This window comes from Pleurodeles waltl, chromosome 6, assembly GCF_031143425.1.
Source record: "Pleurodeles waltl isolate 20211129_DDA chromosome 6, aPleWal1.hap1.20221129, whole genome shotgun sequence".
Taxonomy (NCBI): domain Eukaryota; kingdom Metazoa; phylum Chordata; class Amphibia; order Caudata; family Salamandridae; genus Pleurodeles; species Pleurodeles waltl.
In genome coordinates, this window is record NC_090445.1 from 1,131,936,289 (window position 1) to 1,131,962,538 (window position 26,250).

General features: G+C 44.0%; 1 protein-coding gene across 5 annotated transcripts in view; it reads right to left on the reverse strand.

The window, feature by feature from the left end:
• EPHB2 (EPH receptor B2) overlaps window positions 1–26,250 on the reverse strand; it is a 693,756-nt gene that overhangs the window by 163,841 nt on the left and 503,665 nt on the right. For all 5 annotated transcript variants that reach the window (XM_069240325.1, XM_069240322.1, XM_069240326.1 and 2 more), the window contains exon 5: window positions 8,838–9,173. In XM_069240325.1, coding sequence (XP_069096426.1) covers window positions 8,838–9,173 — 336 coding nt within the window. The remainder of the gene's footprint in view (window positions 1–8,837; window positions 9,174–26,250) is intronic.

A 26,250-nucleotide genomic window follows, 5' to 3' on the forward strand; every position in this document is an offset into this window, starting at 1 on the left:
CTATCACCTACCACACTTGCGCTTCAAAGGTACTAGCACAGATTGCCAACAAAGGACTTCACACTAAGCTATTTTGTCCCCTGAAAGACTGGGACAGGGCACAGGGACAGGCACTTCTATAGGGAGAAAATCCAGAAACTTTTCCCACTTCAAAGAAGACACCATGTATAAATATTGGACCCCCAGACCTAACTCTTCAGATCACTTCTGGACCTGCTGACTTTGCCATTCAGAAGGACAGCCCAGATGTGAAGTCTGCCCTACTGCTTAAGGTCTGCTGGGCAGGCTAAGGACTCTTTCAATGCTCTTGACTGTTCAGCTGAATCCTGCCTGTGTGGACCTAGAACTTTTCGGAAACCTCCAAAGGTTAGTTGGTTGGCCCCCTCTTTAAGCCACAGTGATGCGGCTCGACATTGAAGCTGGCCCAGCACAACACATCTCATCCCCTTCACTGACAAATCACAATGCAAGTCTTCATAGCCCCAGCGGCTCACTCGACATAGAGGGCGGACCTTGCATTGCAGCTCCTCCTTCAACAACTCTTCGACGCCGGCCAAAGCAGCTCGACACAAGGATTTCACATCTTGATGCCCAGGTCACACAGTACTTTGTCAGCGGACTGAACTCAGCACTTTATCCGACCCGCACTCCATCGTGGTCGGCCTGAAGTTTGTGACCTGTACCCAGTCTACCGCTATCACATAACCGCAGTTGGCGATTTCTGCTTCTTAGGGCTTGATTTATGCAAAACCTTTGTATATCTCTGCTTCTACACATTGGATTTTTGTCATTTGGTATCAAATAGTTTATTAAAATTTACTTTGGTTTACTATTTTTCTTGTGTTGTGATTTCACTTGATTACTGTTTGTTTGCTGTGTAAACACTTTACATGTTGCCTCTAAGTTAAGCCTGACTGTTTTTGTGCCAAGCTAATAGATGGTTAAGCACAGGTTAATTTTATTACTTTAGTGGTTCACCCTGATGGGGACTGTGGCTGTTGCTTGAGAAAGGGTCACCCACTTCAACCAACAACCCAGTTTCTCTCAACATTCAAAACGTGTCCCACTGGATTTTGTTTCAGAGCAAAGTAGTAAAGCTTCACTTTCTATGTAAAGGGTAATGTTGAGAGTCCATAGCGTCAGATGCTACTTTTATGGTTAAAACCATGGGCAGGGGATTGTAATCTGTCCAGGCAAACCATGTGTTATGAATATTAAACCTACTCTCACAGATGCTTTAAGTGAAGTGACTCACCCTAGAGACAGGGTCACAAATAGTTTCCTGCTGTAAGATGAAGGGCCAGATTTAAGAGCCCCTAGCGCCTCTTTGTGCCACATTAGTGTCATTCTTTTTATGCTAATGTGGCCCAATGAGGCCAGAATCACCACGCCAAATTTAAAAAAGTGGCTTTGTAACCCTTTGCGCTACTTTATGCATGTGCCAGGCATAATGTATGCAAAGGGGGCAAGGGGAAATCTAAGAGATTTCTTTGCATCATTTTCTTTGGCTCTTTTAACAACAGCTCAGAGCAGGCATTAAAAGGAGGCACACCATTGTTTACAATGTGCTTTGTAGGATTAGTGTCAAACATTTTCCCACTAATCCTGCAAGCTCCAAACTAGCGTCAACAATTTTGACACTAGTTCCCCTAACTACCGCCATGGTGCGCCCTATTTTAGATACGCGCGCACATGGTGGCGTTAGGTGGCCGCTAAGGGGCGTAAGAAAAGTGACGCAGCACTGGGTGCAGCAATACTTTTCTTAAATCTGGCCTTAAATACTTAAGTGAAGCTTTCAGGTATGTAACATTATATTATGTTATAGGTTATTGGCTAATCTAGAGCTATTTCTGGAAGTATGTGGCAATAGGAGGAGAAGGGCAACATTTTGCAGCAGAGTTGAGTGAACTAGTAAGAGGCATTTCTGCTAGACATTATGCAATTAAAGGCAAATTCTGAGACCGATTATGTGGCATTGTTATATAGCTAATTTGACTTTTTAGCTAATAAGGTTTGATTAAAAAATGCAATCCAATGCGAAATATAAGACACTTCCTAAAGAAGAACATACACATTCTGCAGTACTCAAAATAGATTTCACCAACAATCACAGTTGCAGGAATTAAGGGTGTAACAGGTGCTGAGGCACCTCCATAAGAACCATGCTGGAGGTCATAAGGTGAACGCACAATAAAAATGCCTTTACATTTTGTTTTTACACGACGAAATATAAATACATGTAAATAAACTTTACAAATATTTCACTAAATATCAGCATTTAGGAAAGCACGAATGGGGCAATTTTTGTGATTCTTAAGTGTGATGGGAACAAAGATTTTAATAGGATCAAAACAATTGAAGAAACTACTTGAAGAAGTGCAAATTACAACAATTCACTGAAACACAATTTCTATATTTATCCTTTGTGTACTATATAGCTTTATCACAGAAATTGCAAATCTGTGCAAAGTTAGTGGCAATTTCAATAAAAAAAAATGTTCTGTCTGTAAATAACAGGGTACTGTCGCATCAAGCTGGAGAAATATATTTGCAATGGTGTGTCCCAAAATGCTCCACCGGCTACATACCATACCCTTACCACTCACCTGCTGAATTGGCATGGCATACCTGTTCCACTTTTTCTTTTTGTGATGTTTAGATTTTTCACAATCCTATCACTTCTGCGATGATGGCCGTCCTCCACCTGCCCAGATGTTAAATGGGCTCCTAGTACATTCCAATATATTGGGATTCAAATTTACCATGACGTAGTCCACCTTCAGGAGGGCAACCTGGGCAAAACTTTCCGATCCCTTTGGACTGGTGTAATTTTTTGGGGCTCCCTTAACTTGCCCTTTATGGCACGAATCTCACTGTCCAAGATGATTATGCTCCCCCGACTTCTATATTTCTTCGTTAACCTGCAAGTAACTGTTCTGGTACACTGGTTCAGATCCTTGGATACCCTTCTCAGAGACTTAATATGGAACGGCGGGTGCCACATGGTTGCACTGGCCGCTCTCCGTCTATGTCCGGAGGTGGGGTGGGCTGGGGGCCCCAGACTTCGAGCACTATAATATAGCAGCACAGCTGCAATAGCTGGTGCGGTGGCTAAATAATCATGGGTTGGCAGAACTTCACTGGGATGGTTCCGAACAGCACACGGACAAGTTGGTGGCTGGATTGTTTCGGGCAAGACTTTTATGCCTGGGAGATGGGGTTCTCATGGGTGCGGCCTACAAGGCCCGGTGTACAGCACTTAAGTGCACTGGGACCCTGACCCGTTATGCCCCTGAGATTACATTGGTGGCACTCCCACTTGGTGAACCCCCTCACTGCTTTACAAAAACACGAATGCTTCCCTGGATGGTGGCGGGGTTGACTTACGTAGGCGACTGTTATACCCACGGAGTTGTCCTCTTTTGCAGAGCTCTTGGACCGGACGGACCTCCCACGGGGTCAGTTTTTGAGGTACATAGCAGTAGCCCGACCTGTGCGAGACTTGTGGGGGGAGGAAACGGAGAAACCTCCGCCCATGCTGTGCTCCAGACAGTTCACCAAATGGGTGGAGGATCCCACTTAGTGACATGACTATACAAGGAATTGAATGGAATGACAGGTAGGCCACTGCATTCTCTGAAGGCTCGATGGGAGGCAGATATGGGCAGGGCGCTGACGGAGATTGAGTGGGAACGGGTAGTTGCATATGCTACCTTAAACTGATTCAGTTCACTCTCACACACAGGACGTATCGTACCCCTCATAGACTTCAGTCCATATACGGAGGGGAGCCCAGGCCTGCCCAAGATGCCAAGCCTAGGATGCAGATTTTAGGCACATGGTTTGGGGATGGCCTACCCTGGGAGCTTACTAGGCTGAAGTAATTGCGCGCCTTAACCTCACCCTAAATAGGTCCTTGCCTGTTACCCTACCGGTCTGCTTATTGGGCCTGTTGGTCAGGACACCCCCTAAAAAGGTAGGGAACAGATTCATAGATGCAGCTCTAGTTTTGGCGCGGCATGGGATAGCGATGGCCTGGAAAACACCTTAGGGACCCCGGCTAACTACATGGATACACGAAGTCACACGCTGGGCAAGGGTGGATGAGAGGACTTTGAGGCGAGAAGAATCCCAAGGGCTCTGACGCCAGCCTACAGCACACTTCTGGGCTGAAATCACAGCTGAGTGGGAGGCTATTGACCTCACAGGCGACACCGATGCAGAGACCACAATTGAGGAGGGACCTGGGTAGGACTCTAACATTATGGCTGGGGCATCCCCCCGGAAGACACTCGTGCTTGCATAATAGAACTTATGTCTGCCAGCTCAGCGGGGACAGTCGAGCTGTTGTTGCTCATGTATTACCAGGAAATCACTGGAGATCGCACACTATGAGGACATGGTTACTCATGTTGAAGAGTTATACCTTAGTAACATAGACATTTTTTCCTGTATGGTTAGAAATGGCATGGGTGTGCTCTGGATAGTAGGCGGCTCCCATCCGAGGGCATGACATTGAGTACTTAGGAACCCTGGTAGAGGTTTCGCATATTGCTGTACAGTATATTAGCGTTTAAGCATATGAGTCATATATGTTTGTAAAGAGTAGTTATAAAAACAGAATGTTATATAAAGCTCATGACATACATGCAACAAAGGAATGTGTAACACTGACTACTGAAAATACTCAACATGCCAATAAAAATATTTTTTTTAAAACAAGCAAACAAAACGATAATAAACCTGTTTTTTATCGTTTTGTTTGTTAAAGGTGATTTGGAACGGCTGCTGCTAGCAGGAGGCGACGCTCCTCCGCCCTAACGGAGGAGCCACACCTGGAGCCTCCACTCTGAAATTGGTCCAGCGTCACTGCCAACAATAATAGCTTTTTCCCCCATGGAAGCAAAAGAATATCATCTTGTCAATTGTATCCCTTTTACCCAGTGGCGTAGCGTGGGGGGTGCAGGGGGTGCCGGCCGCACCGGGCGTAACATCTGGGGGGGGGGCGCGCTCGCACTAGCGAGTGCTAAAATCCACCGGTTAGGGGGCACAAATTACTTGCCTTGCCCCGGGTGCTGACAACCCACGCTACGCCACTGCTTTTACCTCACACCCTAGAGTACATTAGCCTGTGTAAAACATACACACAATTAATGTCAGTGGTGCCAAACAGACAAGGGCACAGAAATAATTGGCGCACCTCGTTCACTCAGCATATCCCAGTGAGTTTTCAAAAGCTATTCCACGGTGATCAGTGTCGAGTTCACCCTTAGCTCATAAAAGGGAGCTCCTTGAAGTGAAGCTTCTAACAAGAAACAGCCCTGCTGCGCAGTGCGTATGTTGAACATTTAATTTGTGACAAGACTGGAGACATCAGTCCTTAAAGAGATATGTAAATACGTGGTCTCTGCGTGGCTCTGCTTCTCGAGCCCCCAAAACATACCAACAACATAAGGTGAAGGTGCGAAGTTAGCCTTTGCTACATGTCAGGGATGCCCCTCGTGCCGAGATATACTATTCTTAGTGACCTTTGGGTACTTCGAGTTACCAACTTTGTACTCTGGAATCCTGGTTTTAAAATCGGAAAAGTGAAACTACTAATACTAGAAGGAAATAGAAAAACAGCATTTCATCACCTGATCAAGCCAATCTTGGGGAACACTGAGATATTAAATACATGCACAGTGGGGTGTTTTTTTCACTATCCTGAATCAATTCTCAAGTCCTCTCTCAAAAGAATCCCCATGTATTTTAAAACCAGAATCAGGACTGTTATCAGCTACCAAGAAGCCAACTGGCCCATGTTGTTAGAATGGTATTTACTGGAATAAGAAATATACTGTGTTTTAATTAACAAGAATAAGGTTGTGCTTTGTAATGTATGGATTTCTCGCATTTACAGGTCTAATACCTCATCAAAAGGGATAATATGCATTTGTTGCTTTACAAATATCAGCACTTTCTAATTGGTGATTTGTAGATACACATTTATAACTGATAGTGAAACTACATGTTCTAGTAGCAGGCTGCGCTGGTAATAAATCCAGGACTGGACAAAGGTGTTTCTGAAGACACCAAGCAAAGCAACAAGCCTGAGGCAATGGTAGACCATAATTATTTACAAAAAAGTACAAATAATAACATAAAATCAAATCATCCCACTGTGTAAATAACTCTTAAAGAAAGATGCAGTTCCCAGTCATAGGCAAGACCTTTCGTTTTGCTCCCGAACTGAAAACCACCCTGCGGTGTGAATCAAGAGCAAAAAGAGCTGAAACCAGCAGGCTTCATGAAACAGAATGACCTCACTGTTGACTTTCAATTTCAGCTACTCCTACAAAGCCCCATGGGCCAACGACACACTGAAATAAAACAATTCTGCCACTGTGCGGCCAAACCTTTTACCTTGGGCAATAAACTTCAAGGTCACCAAAGACACTGAAGGGGACGGCAGAACCAAAGAGGACGGCAGCGATGGGGCTAGGTTTTCAGCTGCTCAGTCACCGGGCTTTACATGGGCCTGATTACAAATTGCACGGTACTTGATCAGTGGTATAACGAAACTTGAGAGGGCTCCCCTGTACAGTACATAGAGGGGCCACTCCTCCGGACTCATGCGGGATCTCTCGGTCCAGAACACTGTGCTGAGAGGGCCTCCTGGAGCTCGGGACCCCCACGCACCATGGGGATTGCGGGGGCCCTTGTTACGCCACTTTACTGGATGAATGATACAATTGGCTATGCTTTTACTATTACTGAATGGTCAATCGACACGAGCACCATGCAATTAGAATAAAACCTGATGGAATGGAGAACTACAGCTAGAACAGATTTTTCAGATATCCTCAGTTCAATGGGATTTTAATGCAGACATTTACCACCTTAACCGAACACGTGTGGTGAGGGGAGGAACGTGTGAGCGAAGGCAAGGGAGGGAAAGACAACACATTTTTTTTTTTAAAGAGAGAATAATGATTGGTGTCTGCCGCAGACAAAGCCTCAAGCGATATTTCAGCCGGGATTTAAAAGAAGGAAAAAATGTGTATGATTCTCCCACACCCGGAAAAAGCACGTGGAAAAACCTACCCTTCAGACCCAAATGGAGCAATATTCCATGCATTCGTTTCGTTCCTCCTGATTCAGAATCAGGAATATTAACCTTCCATAATTCGCTATTTAAAAAATATAAAAGAGTCTCCATTGCTAAAAGCCATGAAATCGGTGGGCTGAATGCCACACACATCTGTCCCCTAACGCGGCATCCACTGAGCTTACCTGGCAACACTACTCGGCTACTTGTCAGTAAACACAGGCCCCACTGTTTGTGGACTGTTCTTTCTGGTTAGGACAACAATGTTAACTGTCACCGGACTGTCTGAAACTCCAGTGCAGTGTGTTGGCAATATCCGCATTTGTAAAACTCAATTGCCCCTAAGCATTTTTTTGATAAAGATGAATAAAATTTTATGTGTGAAATTCTTTACCTTTTTCTGGATGTCCTGAACAAACTCACTAATGGGTTCTACGAGTGTGGTCAGCACCACACATGCAAGGTACCTGTTGGTATAAATCTCAATAATGCTATAATTTCCACCTTTAGACTTTGGGGCAAGTGCAACCCTCTGTGAGAATCCCATTGTAATTTGATGGCTATGTCACGGCCCATGGTGTGTGGGATTCAAAGACCATGTCAATATCACCCTGCATCAAAATTGACAGAAACAGTGGATCTGAATCTCTGGGAAGGTAATTAATATAAGTTAAAATAATAGTAATTGGCACAGTGAATGTACACCTATATGGCTTCTTAGTGCAGAAACGGTATAGCAGGGGAGCATGAAGCGAATGTCTACAACAGCGAGCCACACTGATTCATAGATGGTAAGAGGAGTGCCTTTATCTTGCCTTACATGAATGAGAGGGTGAGGCTTGATGGATGAATGAATGTGACAGCAGTTAATGTAATGGACTTCATACATCACAGGGTGTCACAGATCTTGACCTAGTCTCATGTATAGTTTGATTATATATGAGCTTTGATTTCTTGGAGGCACTTCTCTTGTCTCTAATGGTGGGTCACATCTGCACCGCCACCTGGGTGTCGAAGCAGAGGACTCTTGAGAAGTCTTGACTTAGGTGTTTAGAGAAGATTGGGAACCTTACAGCCTAGCTGTTAATAATAGACCAGAAAGTATGAATGCAGCGCATTTACGTTTTAGCTGCTGTCAATTCACGTTTTCAAGCAGTACACACACAGACTTGCAGGGCACAGCATACATCAAATAACACTGTCAGCAGGTAAGCACCTTGGCTAGACACTGAGCCTCACCCAGCAAGCCTTACTCACACCCACTTATCAACAGCAACACTGTCAGCAGGTAAGCACCTTAGCTAGACACTTGGCCGGACCCAGCAAACCTTCCTCACACCCACTTATCAACAGCAACACTGCCAGCAGGTAAGCACCTTGGCTAGACACTGGGCCCGACCCAGCAAGCCTTCCTCACACCCACTTATCCACAGCAAAACATCAAGGCCCATATTTATATTTTTGTAAGTTTGCGCCCATTTTGCGTCAAAAAATGACGCAAATGTGGCGCTAAAAAAGTATAAATATGGGCCCAAGTCTTTTCGCACTCCAGCCTACACATTAGCACTCAAAAACACCAACAGACTCTGGTCTGTGATGTAATCCTCAAAACCAGATTGAGAATGTACCCAAACCCATTGTGCTGTGAGGTCTGACCAGGACCAGCATGTGCATCTCATAAGCACATAATCCATAACTATACACCACACATTTTTATATGCTATTGTCACAATTGAAATGGTCTTACCAGCCTGGTTTGTGGTGATGTTAACTGATGAAAACTGTGGTGAGTGTGGGCTTTGATCGGTGACTCCATTGACCGCTTGAATCTCAAAGGTGTATTGTGTGTGGGCCAGGAGGTCACTGATGTAGACTCGGGGTTCCGTCAGACCCAGCTGCCGGGGAGCAAACTGAACGTTGTCGCCACAGCGGGTGCAGGCGCCCCGGCCAGAACCACAGCTCTTACAGATAATGTTGTAGACAAGGTCCTCCCGACCACCTGAATCCCGAGGCGGGTTCCACTCGAGCATCAGCGATGTCTCGTTCACACTGGAGATCACATTTTGAGGGGACGAAGGTATCGCTGGGTGAAAAAAAAAATATATATATTATACAAAGGGAGAGACAACAATACAGAATGTATACTGAAAGAGTGAGAAGACAGTGCAGCAAGCAACTGCGTACATTATACCATTTCTGAGTATATTGCTAAATCCAAGCTCGGCTCATACACTTGTATGCACAGGTATTGAAATTATAAATTGAGTGCAAACACTACGTTCCACACAGTTTTGTTTCTAGGTAAATTGCGACAGCTGAAACGTTCTATTTTTCCAATACACATGGAATTTTCCAGAATGCAGGTATTCCGCACCATTTTTTTTAGGCAACATCGGATTAGGGGGTATTTACCGCTACCGGCCAGTAATCACCTCCCCCTGGGGTGATGGTATATTTTTGTAAATGTGGCTTATGTGTTTTTTTCAGCATATAAGTAGAATCCAAAAGCCTGGTTGATGGTGCACTAAATAAAATCTACAGTTGGAACTTATTTCTGTGCTCAAGAGGACATCCTTTCTGTTTTTGTGTAATTAGATTAGTTTAAAAAAGCTACCTGTAGCAGATGGAAGTGCATACATACGAGATGAAATCCACGAGCTGAATTCTGTATTCAAATGATAAAAAAATTGAATTGGAGTGTCATTTTTTGAGACAGCAAAAAACAAAAAAACAAAGTCGGACTGCAGATTTTTTTTAGACGTCAGGAAATATCGGCTTTGTAGCAAGTACCTTGCCTTTTATAGCAACTTGTTAAGAACGAAAGAGGGGTGACCATGAAACGTGATGGTCAGTGTGGACTGTATAGTGTGCTAAGGGGGGTCGAGTTTGTTGGTGTGATATAGGATGGTACAATTGATAAAAAGGGAGGACTAATATGTCCAGCTTTCAATAGAAGATGTACACACTCTTTAGAATACTGAATGATATTTTTTGTAAAGTTCACCCTAAAATGCTCTGGATTTCTCGATAGGTAATCTTGGACAAATTCTAACAATTATGCCCATCGTTTGGCCTGTTTCCATAGACTCTCCATATTTACTACGCTTCAGGCTCAGATAATAATGCTCTTGGTTTATGGTCACTCTTCACAGTGCTTCTGTTATGTTACATTAGCACATTTGTAGAAAGTGCTGTAACCCCAAAAGTATTTGTAGCGTGAACTACTCCCTTTATTTTAGGCCACAAAAGCCATGTTTTTGGTGATTTATGTAAGATAAGTGGTTTCTGTAAAGACAGAAATTCAGTGAGGGTGAAATCCAATCTTTGTCAGCTAGGCAAAGGCACAACCATTTCTTTGTTCTTTCTGATCCAATGGATTGTAAGCTGAAATACCAAAGTTGCTCATAGGGTCCTTGCATGTCAATTATTTTGATTTGAACATACACTGGCCCAGTGTGAGAGATGACACAGTCAGTAAGGTAGATACTTGAAGATCATTTTCTTGGTTCTGGGAAGCCAGAGTACTGCTGCTTTGGAAAGGTAGCCTGGGAAACATAAGTGCTGCTGCATTTTCAACCATCTACAGTCAGATCCTTAGACATGATGGGATTGTTAAATAAAGGCAACTGCTGTAATTCACTTGTGTCACAATGACTGCTTGGATGATCGATTTATGGCAAGCGAGGGAAATTAAATGGCAGATTTTTGGACAGCAACTTCAGTCAGACAAGGTAATTTTGTTTGTTTGGTGTGCCAGGCAGAGGTTCTGGATGAATGTAAAACCAGATTCCCTGCAGCAGAGACTGCCAAAAGATGAGCCAAAACCACTTGGCAGCAAATCACTGAACAGAAGAAATTGTTGACTCACACAATCAAAATGTCAGTATTGTCTTGTTTAGTTTCCACAGTACAACAGTGAAGAGGCATGGTTAATTCCTAAAACTTGCACTGACAGCCCTTAATTTTCCCTTAGCTACGAAGATAGACACATTCAATACCGTAAACAAGTGTGTTAATTACCCACCACACAAGCCCCTCAGATGTTTTCCCTGCAATCTCACCTCTCAATCTTTAACCTTAAAGTGTGGAATACTGAGTCACCATTGTTCCCCACTGGTCAAGAAAGGCAGATGCATCAAGAACAACAATGGACTATATCTACTCCCTCAAGGGCTCGGTGCTCAAACTTCAGGCTTTCTCCTCACAACTAGCAGACAAAGTTGAAGAAGCTGAGAGATATCTAAAACATAATATAGGCATAACAGGAACACGAAAAAATGCAATGCATGGACCTTGTTGTGCTGAACTTGATTTTACATGAACTAAAACTGAAAGGGATGTCACCCTTCCTCTCCGTCGAGAGGGCATACTTGGCCCCGGGCTGGCCTTCTGAACACAGGGCACCACTGAGGGTGATTATTTCACACGGCTTCACGTTCAAGGAGATGCCATCTTTACACCTTCAAAGGCTTACAAACCCTTACAACCCTTACAACAGGAGGAGATTTTAATCTGGTGATGAAGACATGAATAGCTCCATTAATGATGCTGATGTGGGAGAAGCAATAAAAAAACTAGACAGCTTTGCTTCTACTTTAGGGATGAACGACCCCCGTCGGGGAGATCAATCAAAGTTCTTTTTATTTATGTTCACACTACACATTTGTAAGTTTGTATTGCATTTTCATGCCCAGAATCTGTGTGAACAGGTATTGAAAGATAACATTTGTGGCTAGGGGATCTCTGATAACTCCTCGATGAAGACAATGCTTCTCTCTCACCTCTTCCCAAAAAGGTGAGGAGTGGGTATTAATCCTCTGGGAACTTCAAGATAGCGTCATTATGTCCTCTCTCACAGTCATGATCCAACCCTGTTTTGACGAGAACGATGGTATGGTGAATGCCAAGGTCACACTATGAGAGGCATTAAAAACGGTGGCCAGAGGTCATATTGTTTATCAGGTGGTGGGAAAAAAGAATACATCCCTTGAAATAAGGATTATAGAGAGGGCTCTGATAGGAGTTGAGTATCAATACATACAAACTGTACCAAGAGGGAATGAACACTGCCTGTCAGTCAAAAGAGATACATTTCTAAAAGACAAAGGGGCAGATTTAGAACTCTGCGGACAGGTTACTCTGTCACAACGGCGATGGGTATCCCATCTGCCGAAATCTAAGTTCCATTATGTCTCACGTGAGTTTGATTTCAGCAGACGGGATATCCATCACTGTTGTGATGAATGAACCCATCTGCCACATTCTACATCAGGCCCAAATTCTGGACAGTACAGTTAGCAGAGCAGATAGCAGAGATGACTTTAGGTTGTAGGAAGTAGGATTGGTAAACTCCTGGCATGGCTTAATCAAAGAGAAGAGGAATCCAGATGTATACATGAGGCAAAAGATAAACTGGGGAAAATACCCAGATTGGGGAGAGATTCTCAGATTATCTTCAATCTCAGTACACATTATGTTTGGGCTTCTCTCCACACCCCATAAAAAGCTTTACCGAGGATTTTCCCCAACTCCATAATGGCAGAAAGCAACATACTAGAGGCAAACATCAAATATGAGGATGTTGCAAATGCTGTATTCGAGTTGAACAGTGGCAGGTCCGGGACTAAATGGATTTCCAGTGGAACTGTTTAAGAGGCATGCCAGTAACTTAGTAGAGCAGATGTTGCAAATGATTAATGCTGTTCGACACGAACCTTCCCTACCACCAGACATCCACAGACACTTTAGGATTGATGATACTCAAGCCAGATAAATCTGATGTGTAACCACGATATTGGCCTCATTCACTTTTAAGTGTGGAAATAATATACTTGTGAAGGGCCTTAGGAAAACGCTGTACAGGGTGACTGGTGTCCTAATAAACAAGTCAAAATTCTTGTCACGTAGAACAACCTGGATCAAACCTTGCCATTTGCATTGCTGTATGGAGTTCAAAGAACAGTGGCGTAGTCTGTAGTGGCTCTCTCATTTGACCCCAATAAGGTATTTGATTCTGTATGATGACCAACTCCATATACAGTACTCCGCAAGACTGGTTTATGACCAGCCTTCTGTGAATGGGTGATACTCCAGTACGCTGCTCTAACAGCAAGGTAAGAGTACTACTGGCGAGGGTACATCAGACAAGGACATCCCCTCATTGCCAGTCTGGTTTAGGGCCGACCCATTTATTAGGGGCCCTAGGTTGTGAGGAAACAGTGAAATCCGGATTTGTTTCTATGCAGATGACCTGCTTTTATATGTGAGAGATCTGGTTCCTTCCATGGGGTGCCTTCTGCATTTGATGCATTTTAAGCACCCTGGTTTTAAAAGAAACTGGTGGAAATCTACGATCTTGCAGTTGACAAGATGGGAGCCATCAGCCTCATTAGAGTGCACACTACAGTTATCAACCCATTCAGATATTTAGGCAGTGATGATACCCATTCCAGGAAACACTTTAAGGGAGCAAATGTGTGGCCTATATTAGCAAACCTAAAAAATGGTTCAATGTCGGAAATTGCTTCTATGACTTACAGGCTGAGCAGCCATGATTCCCTATCTTAGTTCCTCTACGTGCGGCAGAACACAAACATAGAGCAGCTTTGTGAAGCTGGATGAAAATCTTTATATGCTGCTCTAGGACAGAGGGGTGCCTCTGCATTGACAGGGGTATTATTAAGTCACTGAGTTGTCGGATATAATAAAATATTACCCCTTCATGGTGTCCTCCTCGCCCCAGTCCTTAGAACTGAGGGGAATGCACTTCTCGCGAAAGGCATAACACGCTAGTCCTATTTTAATCTTATCATTTATGTTATTTAAGGTCCTCACCTCTTCCTATTTCAGTTCCTGCTGAAAGCTGCATGCAGGCTGAGATCGGGGCCTGTCCATGTACGGATACATTTATAATAATTTGCACTTTGTTATGCTGTTAATTTTGTGGTTTGCGTACGTGACTTTGATGCTGATGGAGCCATTTTTGCCTCATTTTGATGTGCCTCTCCTTTCCACTTTGCTTTCAGCGGGTGAAAGCGCATTATGCACCAGTTGTTGTTCGCGCTCCCTCCCCATGTGTTGGGCTGGTGCAGGGAGCAGTTTCTACCGTCTGGGTCGTTTAGGGGCCGTCTTCAAGACTTTCCGAGCCCCTGTTGGTGTATGTCCATACGTGGGTGTACAGGGGTTGGCGCACAGTTTCTAGGCTGCTGGATCTCGCATGATGAGATCTGATTGCCTAGTATAAAACAGGAAGCAGAACGCTGCTCTATAGCATTGCTGCTTCCTGGTGGTTATAATAATGGCAAAGCCTTTGAGGAAGGACTGTACTCCTCAGACTCAGTGGGATGCCAAGGAGCTCCTCCAGGTTCCCATGAGGACTTTCAAGCCCTGATTAAGGAGGCTGTTGTATACAGTTATCAAGGAGAAAGACATCCCTACTAAACACCGACATTTGGAGGATGCTAAGGAGCCTGAGGAAATCAGGGGCAGATATAGTCAAGGGCGCCAGCTCAATGAGGTTTTGGCCCACACTAGAGACATCTTTGGGTTTGCTCCACCAGATGTGGATGAGGAGGGCTTTTTGGTGCAATAAAGTACGATTTCAAAAGATATTTTACCTCTTGATTATGTGATATAGTCCATGCTGCAGAAGGAACAGAGGAACATTGATACGCCTACCGTTCCTCATTTCGTTGCTAAATGCTACTTGTTGGAGGAATTTGAGAAACAGTTCCCCTTAGGTGCTGAATGTCGATAAAAATCTGGCCTCCATGTCTTCTTCCTCCTTGGCATCTGAGGATACGGTTCTCTCTGATTCAGTGAAAAAGAGGATTGAGTCTGCCTTAAAAAAGGGGGTATGTTGCGTACAATAGTGGCATTCAAACAAATAATGCGCTCCTTAAAGACTTCCATTAACTCTTTGACTGTCTTCAGGCCCAGATGATCCCGCTATGCTCTATTCTAATAAGGAAATGCTGTTCCAGTTCTTGTGTGATTCTGTGTTTGACAGTATTTGGGCTGTTTCTGCCTCAGTCGAGAAAGGAAGTGAAGGACTCCTAGGTCCTTATGATAGTCAAACATGGTTATTGGATTCCATTCAAAGGACTAGCTTCTCAGCCTCGCTTCAGACTCTCTCTTAATGCAAAAGACCCAGTAAAGCTTCAGTAGCTCTGGTTGGGGGTCCAGTCACTTCTTCAGAAGAAGGTGATTGTTGGTGTTTTGTTCGACCAGGAGGGTTTAGGGTTTTACTCCACTCTGTTTTTGGTTCCAAAACCGGACAGGTCTTTTCACTCCATTCTCAACCTCAAAGACCTGAACACCTTTGTCCTGTTGGAACACCTCAGGATGCTGTCTCTCCAGGCCATCATTCTTCTGCTCACACAAGGGGACTTCTTGGTGACTCTGGATGCATATTTTCACGTTCCCATTCATGTGGAGAGCCAGCAGTTCCTAAGGTTTGTAGTCGAGAGTCTGCATAACTAGTTTCAAGTACTGGCATTAGGTCTAGCCATGTCTCCCCGTGTCATGACCAAGGTATTGGCATCACTGATTTATTTTCTGCATTTACAGGGTATTGTCTTGTATCATTATCTTGAAGACTGATTGCTGTCTGCTCCTTCTTTTTCCAAGGCAAGTCAAGATATGGTTATGGTCATCTCCACCTGCAGGACTTTGGTCTTCTGGTGAATGTGTCCAAATTGAACCTCACGCCTTCTCAAAAAAAGACTTTCATCGGTGCTCACCTGGACACTTGAGTGAGAGCAGCTTTTCTACCGACTGACTGCTCTTCCTCCAGTCAGGTGTGAGGACTTTGTTGACATGTTCACACAGTTCCGCAAGGTGCCGGTTGAGAGTGCAAAGTCTCTTGGCAGCCTCAACAACAGTGATCCAGTGAGCACGTTTTCATTTAAAAACACTGATGAACCACATCCTTTGCTATTGAGATCCCGCCTCTCAGAACCTTGATGTGCTGATCCCCATGTCAGATCAGACTGTGTAGAGTCTGAATTGATGGTTAGATGGAGCCAATCTGTTGAAGTAGGTTCCTTTCCAGCTGCTAACTCCTATTCTAGTGATGACAGATGCCAGCATGTGGGGTTGGGAGGAGGTGTAGGATCTCAAGGAGAAGAGTGCTCCTTGGTCTCCATGGGAGAGACGGCAGTCCTATTACTGGAGGGAACTGATGGCTGTCCAGAGAGCCTTGGTGGGTTTTCAGGACACCTTGTGAGGCAAGAATGTGGTGGTCAAGGATGGACAATCAAGTGAAAAGGGCATACTTGAACAGGCAGGGGGGTTGTGTCCCTAATATTTCTTAGGGCAGAAGAGAATGTTCTGAGTCTGTCTGCTGTTTAAATTCGCGGGGAGTTGAATTGTTCGTCAGACAGCCTCAGCAGGAACATCCCATACTAAGTGACATATCAACGGTCTCTTCCATCTTCTTTGCCAGGAGTTTGATGAATCTTGGTTGGACCTCTTTGCCTTCCCAGCAAATGCTCAGTCCCCGGCTTGCTTTTCAGACAGTCCGTCTCCTCTGGAGTGGACCGGCGACGCCCTGCCCATTACGTGTCATCAGGGGTTGCTGTATACCTTCCCTCTGATTCTGCTCCTCCCACAGGTTCTCCAGAAAGTCAGAAGGGAAGAAGGATCAGGTGATCCTTATTGCCCCTTATTGGCCCAGGTGACATTGGTTTCCTCTCCTTCTTGCTCTATCCCAGGGTCGGGTCCTCCATCTCCCTTGAACGCCATCTCCTCTTCAGTTTCCAGATGCTTCTGAAGTTGCATCTGACAGCTTGGCACTTGGGCACATCGGGTTTGAATCTTTGGGTTGTTCCTCTCACATGTCTGTGGAAATTCAATCATCCCGTAAACAGTCTGTCCTTTAAATCATACAAGAAACACTGGGTCTCTTTTTCTAAATTGTGTTTGGCTTGGTCTGAGGTTCCTATAGTCATTGACTCTTTTAAATTCTTGGCTTTCTGCATGATGGGTCCCTCAATGGCCTTACACCTATTATCCTATCTGCTCAGTGGGCTGCAATTAAGGCTTGCTGGTCCTTTTCTGATTATTTTCTACCATTTCATTTTGGTTTTCTGGTTACTTAGCAGTTTCAGACTGCAGCGTCCTTCTGTTAAAAGGGTGCTCCCTTCCTGGGACTTGGCTTATGTTTTCAAGGGTTTGCAGGGTGTTCCTTTTGAGCCTTTGGAGGATGTGGAGTTGGTGTGGTTGTCAACTAAGGTGTTCTTCTTGGTGGCCATTACCTCTGCTATGCATATTGGTGAGATTGGGGCTCTCATGGCAATTTGTTCCTGACTGTGCGGTGCTTCGCCTGGATCCTAAGTTAATACCTAAGGTGACTTCTTCCTTTCACCTGGCTCAGGAGGTCCTTTTTCCAGTTTTTATGGATTCTTCTTCCTCTATGCTCACTTCTACTCTAGATGTCTGGAGGGCCCTTTTTGATTTCTCTGGAGCGTAAATGATCGTTTAGGGTGTCCAACTCTTTGTTCATTGCTTACAGGCCCATTTCCACTCAGACTCTTAGTCAGTGGGTCCGCCAGACCATTGCCCATGCTTATGAGGTTGTAGGTGGGGCTCTTCCTTCTGAGGTCCAGGGCAGGTCCACTAGGGCAGTGGCTGGTGGTGTGCCTTTCTTGAAGATCTTCTCAGTGGCCACTTGGTCTTCCCCACATATTTTTCTTCATCATTACAACCTTTCTGCAGTTTTGTGGCTCAAGTTTGGCTACTGCTGCAAAGTGGTGTTGTTTAGGTTTAAATAAACACGTTTCTGCATTTGCATCATGGGTGCTCTGTGGTCTTTTCTGATCTTGTTACATCCTCACTTGCAAGGACTGGGCTGAGGACGGCACCACTTTGTTATTGAGCAGTAATCTTCATTACCCCGACTAGGTGTCCTCCTCATCCCAGTCCTCTTTCCTCCCTCCCTGGTTACACCTTGTGCCTTTTTGCTTAGTAACAAAATAGGAGAAGGTGGGGGGAGGAGCTTAAATAAATAAAAAATAGGACTAGGGTGTTATGGCTGTCACAAGCGGGGCATACCTCTCAGTTGTAAGGAATGGGTCAAGGTGGCCATTTAATTGGGGTAATGAAGATTACTGGTAAGTAACGATGTCATTACTAAGCACCCCATATGATATTAGCAATTACTGGACATTTGCATCTCTGCAGTAACCACTGACATGTGATGAACAAGGAAGGATATCCTTACAACAGTGAGTAGGGGGATGATCTGCCGAGACCCACTGAGGGAGTTTTGAAAGCGTGGAAAGTGGTGCTGGGATCCATTGGAAGGAATGGGAAAGTAACCTGTGAAACACGTTATGGATGAATGTGATCCTTAAGCAACTGAGAGGTATGTCTGGATTTTGTCATCTCGGTGGTGGGTGGATATCTGTGTGAGCGATGGTCTCAACGCAGTTGATATGATTAAGGAATAATACAAACTAGGAGAATCGCAGATACATAAATATGCCCAGTTTAGGTACACCCCATCTTGCCACATCAAGGATATGGTGGACCTCTAGGACATCTCTTACTTGGAAAACAGGCACATGTTCACTTCCCTTCATAAGAAGACAATCTCTCTGGTCTGCAAGCTGTTACTTGGTAATACACCCAATATGCTCAGCAGATTGAAAGATGAATGGGAGAGTGATCTGTGAGGTGAAGTTGGAGGTGGCTTTTCGTTATGCTGTAATGGTGGCCATACATAACAGGTTCAGACTGGTGAAGCAAAAGTTCTTCCAGCATTATAATATACTGAATTGCACAAACATAAACGTGGCATGACACTTTATGACTGAGGGGAAGTGGGCATGAGGGGACATTCTTCCACATAATTTGGCAATGTCATATGGTGGGGAGTTTCTTCAGCGCAGTGATGTGATCTCTGGCAAGGGTTCCCGGGGACTTCCTTGAATGTTTCCTGAAGACAGCATTTTTGGATATGAGGGGTGACTCGCTCACCCCAAAGGTATATGAAAACATCTTAATAAGTTTCGGCTGATAGTTGCTGGAAGGGCTGTACGTAGATGATGGGGAGGGCAGATTGCACTGGAGATCAAGGCACGGGAGAAAAATATGGACGAGTGTATTATAGCAGATGGGATGGTCTACAGTAGTGGGCCTGTCCCCATATATCCTGTAACATTTAGGGGGCATGACAACAATTACATGGCATGATCTAGATTGATGACTCTAGACACAGATATTGGTATGTTTATGGATTCCTCTACAAGAATTGTTGACCTCTTTTGTGATTGATAACAAGGACAATACGAGTCTGGATTACTGCATGTACCTAGTCATACATTCATTTTTTCTGTCTGTTCTTTTGATGGCTTTTCTGAAAAAAAAACAATAAAATACTATTTAAAAAAAAATAATGCAGAAGCAAGTACCCTTTTTTTATAACTACAGTCTAGGCCACCCCAACGTATTTGGCAGGCTTCTGCTAGGTGACTGTGCTGAGAAAGGTGGCTGAGTTTCTGCAAGACTTTCTTTATGGAAAAAAGTACCTCAACTTTTTGTTAAAGCATCAGGTCGCAACAATGATCTTATACATCTATAATTTAGATTCATGCGCAAAGCAACCAAGCGATGCTGAGACCAACCAGACCTAATCAGAGTGAGTAAGTAGAATGTTGCCTGAGAGTGAATGGGTCACATGGTTAATGAGTGAGGCAGTGGGTGGGTAAATTGGCGATGAGCAGGCAAACGAGTGAGAGTGAGTGTGCGGTATGTGAGTAAAACATGAACAAAGCATACTCCCACTGGATGACAACGTGTGTGAATGTGCAAGAAAATAACTGAGTGTGAAAAGTGAGATAAGTGAAAGGGAGATCTGAGTTGGCAAGTCACCGAGTAAATGACTGAACACATGTAGAAGTCACCAAGTGAATAAATGAGTAGGTGAGCAAGTGAATAACCAAGTGAATGAGCAAGCGGACTCACTGAAAGTGTGAAGGACGAAACTGTTTCCAGGAAAACGCCCCAGAAATGTAACGAGCAGGGTTCCTTTACGGAACTCATAACACAGCTGTGAACACTTATGCTCTGGCAACCACAGCCCACCATTTGCAAAGAAAACAAGCCCAAAAATGTCCAGGGCGCAGTTCTCCACGTGCCTGTAATTAAATGGGATCAAAGATAAACAAGCTATTTCATGTAATTTAAAAATGAGAGAAGGACAATTGTGAAATAATAACATATTGATCCCTGCTGCAATTCCATTCTCACGGCTCTAAATAAGGAACAAAAGATTGGGATTATGGTGCGAGTGAGGAGGAAGACTCAAGAATTGGTGAAAGTTGCCATTTCCGAATGACACGGAGGATTGTGTACATGAGTTAGTCACATAGTCAGTTGTGCCGTGTCACTGACTTACCCAGCCCTAAATGTGTTCTGATTGACTGTCAGAATATGGGTAGCAAAAATATTGACTCTAAAAACTGCTAGGTTCTAAATATCATTTCAAAACATTGCTCCGTTATATGTAGATTTTTCATTATTTATTCCAATGGGGCAAATATTAGTAAAAGATGTAAAAATATGTCGAGTCAAGTTCTCTGTAGGACTAGTTCCCTGTTGCTGCTTACGGGTAGAGCAAGTCATTCTTCACCAGGTAATTCTTTGCCCAAGCATGAGAGATGACATCAGCCAGGACATGATGTTTGCAACGTCTCGAAAATATGTAAATCATACATGAAAACAAGCCTTTAGTATGCAGCAAAATGAGTCAAAAGATCAGGAAAGTGAAAAATAGCATGATAACAATAGATCACATTTAGGCAAAGTGAGGCTATTTTGGGTTGAGTCCCATGCAGGTGGAAAGTCAGAGTGGAGACACATAATCATAGAAATATCTCCTTTTAACATCTTATTGTTCCAATGATTATAACTGTTAATTGTATTTATATAGCGCTTATTACCTCTGATGAGGCGTCAAAGCACTTTTCAGTGAGTAGCACACTACCCTGGAAACCCCAAAAAGATTAGTGGTGGGTTAGTTTAGGGAAATGGGAATTAATTTGAGCAGTGGACAAGCAAGTCTGTTTTGACTGTATTTTCCCCAGATATGATCCGAAGTTCCAGCTGCTAACTTATGTTTTGTAACCAAAGACGCCTTTTGTAAGCATGCACAACTGATGCTCAACCTGTAGACAAGCACTGGAAAATCCAACCGTGTAGTGTTGGCTGCAAGTCCTTTGCTTTGTCAATCCCCATTTTATTTTGTCATAGTTTTTGCAAAATGTTATTGTTGGGGAAGCTGCTGGGCCCTCGCCAATGTAATAAAAAATTGGCCTAACTGAAAACATGCTTTTGTTCACAAAAGAACACATTACAGTAGTAGTATCTGACATTGAAAGGAGCTAATTAATCTGTATGTGTGGATGGTCTCCTTGTGAAACAGCAGAATGATGTCATTCAGTGTTAGCCAATGGGCAGACTCATTGCCTATAATACAGTATAAGAAGTGAAAAACGAAAAATATCAATGACACAATAACACACCAATTGGGTGTAGAGAGCTGGTTGGAGGACCCTATAATTAACTATATTATACATATTATTTTAGTAAATTCAAACCGCGTTGGCTAACACCAGACATAAAAATACTTTTCTTCTGTTGGGAGAGGGCTGGAAGTATTTCTCTACACAGTTACAGGTACACATTGAACATCCACTCTGGTGGCCATTGAGGCCTACTGCTAGGTGCCAAGAGCCATACTTAACATCAGATTTTTAAGCCACTACCGGCGGCGGGTGAAACAACAAATCAACAGGAAAAGCAGAGACAGAGCCGAGGCAAGGGTTTGGGTCGGCTGTAAGACCCAGTGCATTAGCCGAGTCTTGAACATATTTGGCAAGTAAATCTTACAACACACATCAAGAAAACATTTGATGAAGTTACTTCAAAATTTTAAAAAAGTGCCTTTTTTAATAAGCAGATGCATTTCAGTACTTCAGCTTATTTCATTGCACTGAGGAGTATTTAATAAAAATACTAGTTTAAATATTAGCATAGAAGCATTCCTACACTCCACCCCTGCACTCCTGAATCCATTAGTGAACAAAGAGGCAAGTCAGCTGTCATGTGTACTCTATATATTTAGTGCAGGTTTTTATTACAGATAGAGCAACATTATGCTTTGTGTATAGCAGACATCCTGACCCACGCATGATTGCTTGAATGTGATCGTGAAAAAATAGGAGTTGTGGTGAAAATATACTTACCTAGCATCACATAATTTCTTCAAGCTGGGTAGCCGGGATTTCTTGTTTTAAGCTCTGCAATGCGGCCACTAGATGAGTATCTGGTGTTTATCATGTTCATTTTACATCAAAGGATTGTCATCAAAGGCCTGTTTTTATTTTTCGACGCACGAGGTGACAGCCTGAGCCACAAGCGGCAGCTACATGGAAGCGCGGCTCGTTTTGGAGTCGAGTGGTCAAGAGACCCTCAAGCAGAGCTGGAGCCAAGCATCAGGCTCGAGCTTGTTTGGAGCATTCAGTGGCTCGTCCACCTCTAGGCACTTCAGAAACGTGCCTGTGGTTGTTAAACAACATTGGGCTGACTTCAAATAACTGCCCCCTTCTGCCACATGTGTGTCACATATAGAACAGTGTCACCTTCTTAGACAATCTAGATCCTAATTCAATGGCAAAGTACGTGCAGATTTCCACATGGGTTGGAGTCACAACTACCGACAATATGCGAAGTGTGCATATTGATTCCTTGCATTAAGCCCTGTGGGGTGGAGAAGGGGAGTTTCTAATTGGACAGCTATCGGCGCGGATCCTATGATGCTGAAGGAAAGATTACTTGCTTGCAATCATATTTCTACATCACAGAATTCCTCACTGATATACTTCCAAAGCTTTTCTTACAGTTTTTGTCACTTGTAAACTCTCACCTAGGTTTGTCAGTCGTAAGTGTTGCATTAAATGTGGAAAAGTGCATTCAACACCCCATTGTTAAAGTAAGAGTAGAGGAATGTAGGTTTGCACATAGAAACATATTTTTTCATTGTAAAAATGAACACAAACTCTGGCCCAAAATGCGCAGATTTTCAGCAAATGCATGCAAAACTTCAGTTTGCCCTTGTGTTTGCACGAGGGTTTTTACACAAGTGAGGAAACGATGGTAATCACTCTAAGGCGTAGGCATACACCTGTCGGCTTTTCCAACATTTTAACAAACCCAAAGGGTCTTTCGAAAATGATAAATATGCCTACCTTAAAAGTAACATTTTAAATGATTAGGTTAAGTAAAACAAAAACACCAAGGACTCCTTTACTGTTAAGGTGAGTCCAGCTGTGTCATTCCACCTCAACCACAGGTGAGGGGTGGGACGGAAGAGGAATCATTAAACCCTAGGGTGGGTGAGGACTCAGTATCCTAATTTACTAACAACTCAGGAAAAACAAACATTACATCTTGCCCTTGACATGGCCCAGGACTAATAGAGTCCCCAGTGTTTCTCCTAAAGTACTCCCTATGTTTGAAGTTCATTAAAAAAAACAAGGGTCACGGAATATTCTTGCATGCCAAGAAAAAAAAAAAGTAGAAATATTTATTTGGCCTGCAGATCCACGTCGGTGGGGATGACTCAAGTGCTGTGACAAACTGACCCTAGAGCCCAGAAGCAGTGATCCAGGACATTAAGGTAGAAGGAAACCATCAACTCTTCAAATCCTGGAAGCTGGGTATATCAAGCGGAAGTTTTATTAATGTAGTAAAATAAAGTTAAACAGTGTTCATGCCAATAGTTACTTCACTTTCTTCCATGTATCAATGATTTCAGGCGTTGTTTGCTTCCTTATCCATTTTTTGTGACGCCTTTGAATATTCATTGGCCCGCGTTTTTAGCATGGAAACTAAGGGGGTTATTCTAACTTTGGAGGAGTGTTAATCCGTCCCAAAAGTGACGGTAAAGTGACGGATATACCACCAGCCGTATTACGAGTTCCATAGGATATAATGGACTCGTAATACGGCTGGTGGTAAATCCGTCACTTTTCCGTCACTTTTGGGACGGATTAACACCTCCTCCAAAGTTAGAATAACCCCCTAAGTGTGTTTGCCAGAGAAACTATAGCTCCTCAGTGGTTTGAGGCACTTTCAGGGATAATCTTTTCAGTGAAGACTTAATGGCTCTGCCAGGAGCAGGTAACTAGAGAATGTGACTATTTCTTGGGTCACTTGTGTCATGTAGTTGGCACTGATAAACTGGAAAGATGGGAAGTTTGGGGAAACCGAGAGTGCGCAGTCTGACTACTGCTCACTTTATCCACCATTAAGCTAATTCTAGCCGCTGTTAAAATATAATTTGTTGACAGTATTATACACAAATCATTGGAGGATGTCAGTTGTATTTTTTTTATATAACAGACTGTCAAACACTAAGGGCCTGATTATGACCCTGGCGGACGGCGGAGGCCGTCCGCCAAGGTACCGCCGCTGAATGACCGCACCGCGGTCAAAAGACCGCGGCGGCCATTTAGACATTTCCTCTGGGCCGGCGGGCGCTCTCCAAAAGAGCGCCCGCCGGCCCAGAGGAAATGCCCCTGCAACGAAGACGCCGGCTCAGAATTGAGCCGGCGGAGTTGCAGGGGTGCGACGGGTGCAGTTGCACCCGTCGCGTATTTCAGTGTCTGCTTAGCAGACACTGAAATACTTTGCGGGGCCCTCTTACGGGGGCCCCTGCCGTGCCCATGCCATTGGCATGGGCACGGCAGGGGCCCCCAGGGGCCCCGCGGCACCCCCTACCACCATCCTGTTCCTGGCGGGCGAACCGCCAGGAACAGGATGGCGGTAGGGGGTGTCAGAATCCCCCATGGCGGCGCAGCTAAGGGCAGCGGTAAACCGGCGGGAGACCGCCGGTTTGCCTCTTCTGACCGCGGCCGAACCGCCGCGGTCAGAATGCCCTGCGGGGCACCGCCGGCCTGTCGGCGGTGCTCCCGCCGACCCTGGCCCCGGCGGTCTTGTACCGCCGGGGTCAGAATCACCCCCTAAGTCCATAGTTCAGCCTGTAAAAATCAATTCCTTTAGAGTTTGGCATGTTGAAAAGCTCATGGAAAGACCAACTGCAGTAGAGTGCTATCATTGATGTGCCCTGTGTATTCCACTATCATCTACAGTGGGTGGTGAATGGGCTTAGGCAGATACCTTCCATACTGAGACACTCTTGACAATGGTCCTGCCTAGATTACGAGAGCAAACAGAGGTCCTGATGTGACAACCACCTCTTCCCAGTGCCTGCATGCCTGCGACAAGCTCCAGGTCAAATAAAGAAAAAGACTAATGAAGCTACTCTCCTCAGTGTGCGTTGGGATTGTGTCTGAGTGAGACAAAAATGGGAATAGGTGGATTGGTAACCCATTTAAATGTCAACCAGTGAGGAGAAGGGGCTTGCTAGATGTTTAATTAGTTAAAGTAGCAGTTCTTAACTATTTGACTTCTGTGGTTCCCCAATGAATCTTTACTGGATTCAGGGGACCCCCCCACTGAGACACTATTGGAAGCTGGGGACCCCGGTCTAAGCAATTTCTATGATTTGAACCTCAAAATAATAGACAAAAATACATAAACAGGTATACACCAAAGAGATGCTCAGATATTGAAATCATTTGTTTAATTCACAATCAAATATAGATTTTTTTTTTTACATTTCCAAGTTTGCGTCTTTATTTTTATATACTTTATAATTGTAATGTGTTAATGTTACTATTATTAAAGTTTTATACACAATCGCAGGCCTCCTGAGTGCCAGGGGTCATCAGACCACAGATTAAGAACGCCTGAGTTAAAGAAGGTAAATAAGTGCCTCTTTACTGAGGTGATATAGATGACTCAAATGCTTAAGGACTGGGGGGAGGAAAATTACGTGCATTATGTGCATTATGTGCACAATCCATGCATACACACAGACATTTTGGGAAAGATACTAACTCATGCAGTTATGCAATAGGTCTACCAAGATAACTAGAGAAGCTAGGATGCTGATTCTAGGGCAAAGTCATGCAACTTGCTGAAATATATGTATGATATGGAGATATGGACAGCAAATTACAAACGAACAGCAAAAGTGAATTAGCAGGAAAAAGAACTCTAATAGCAGGTTTTATTCAAAGGACAATTGTAAA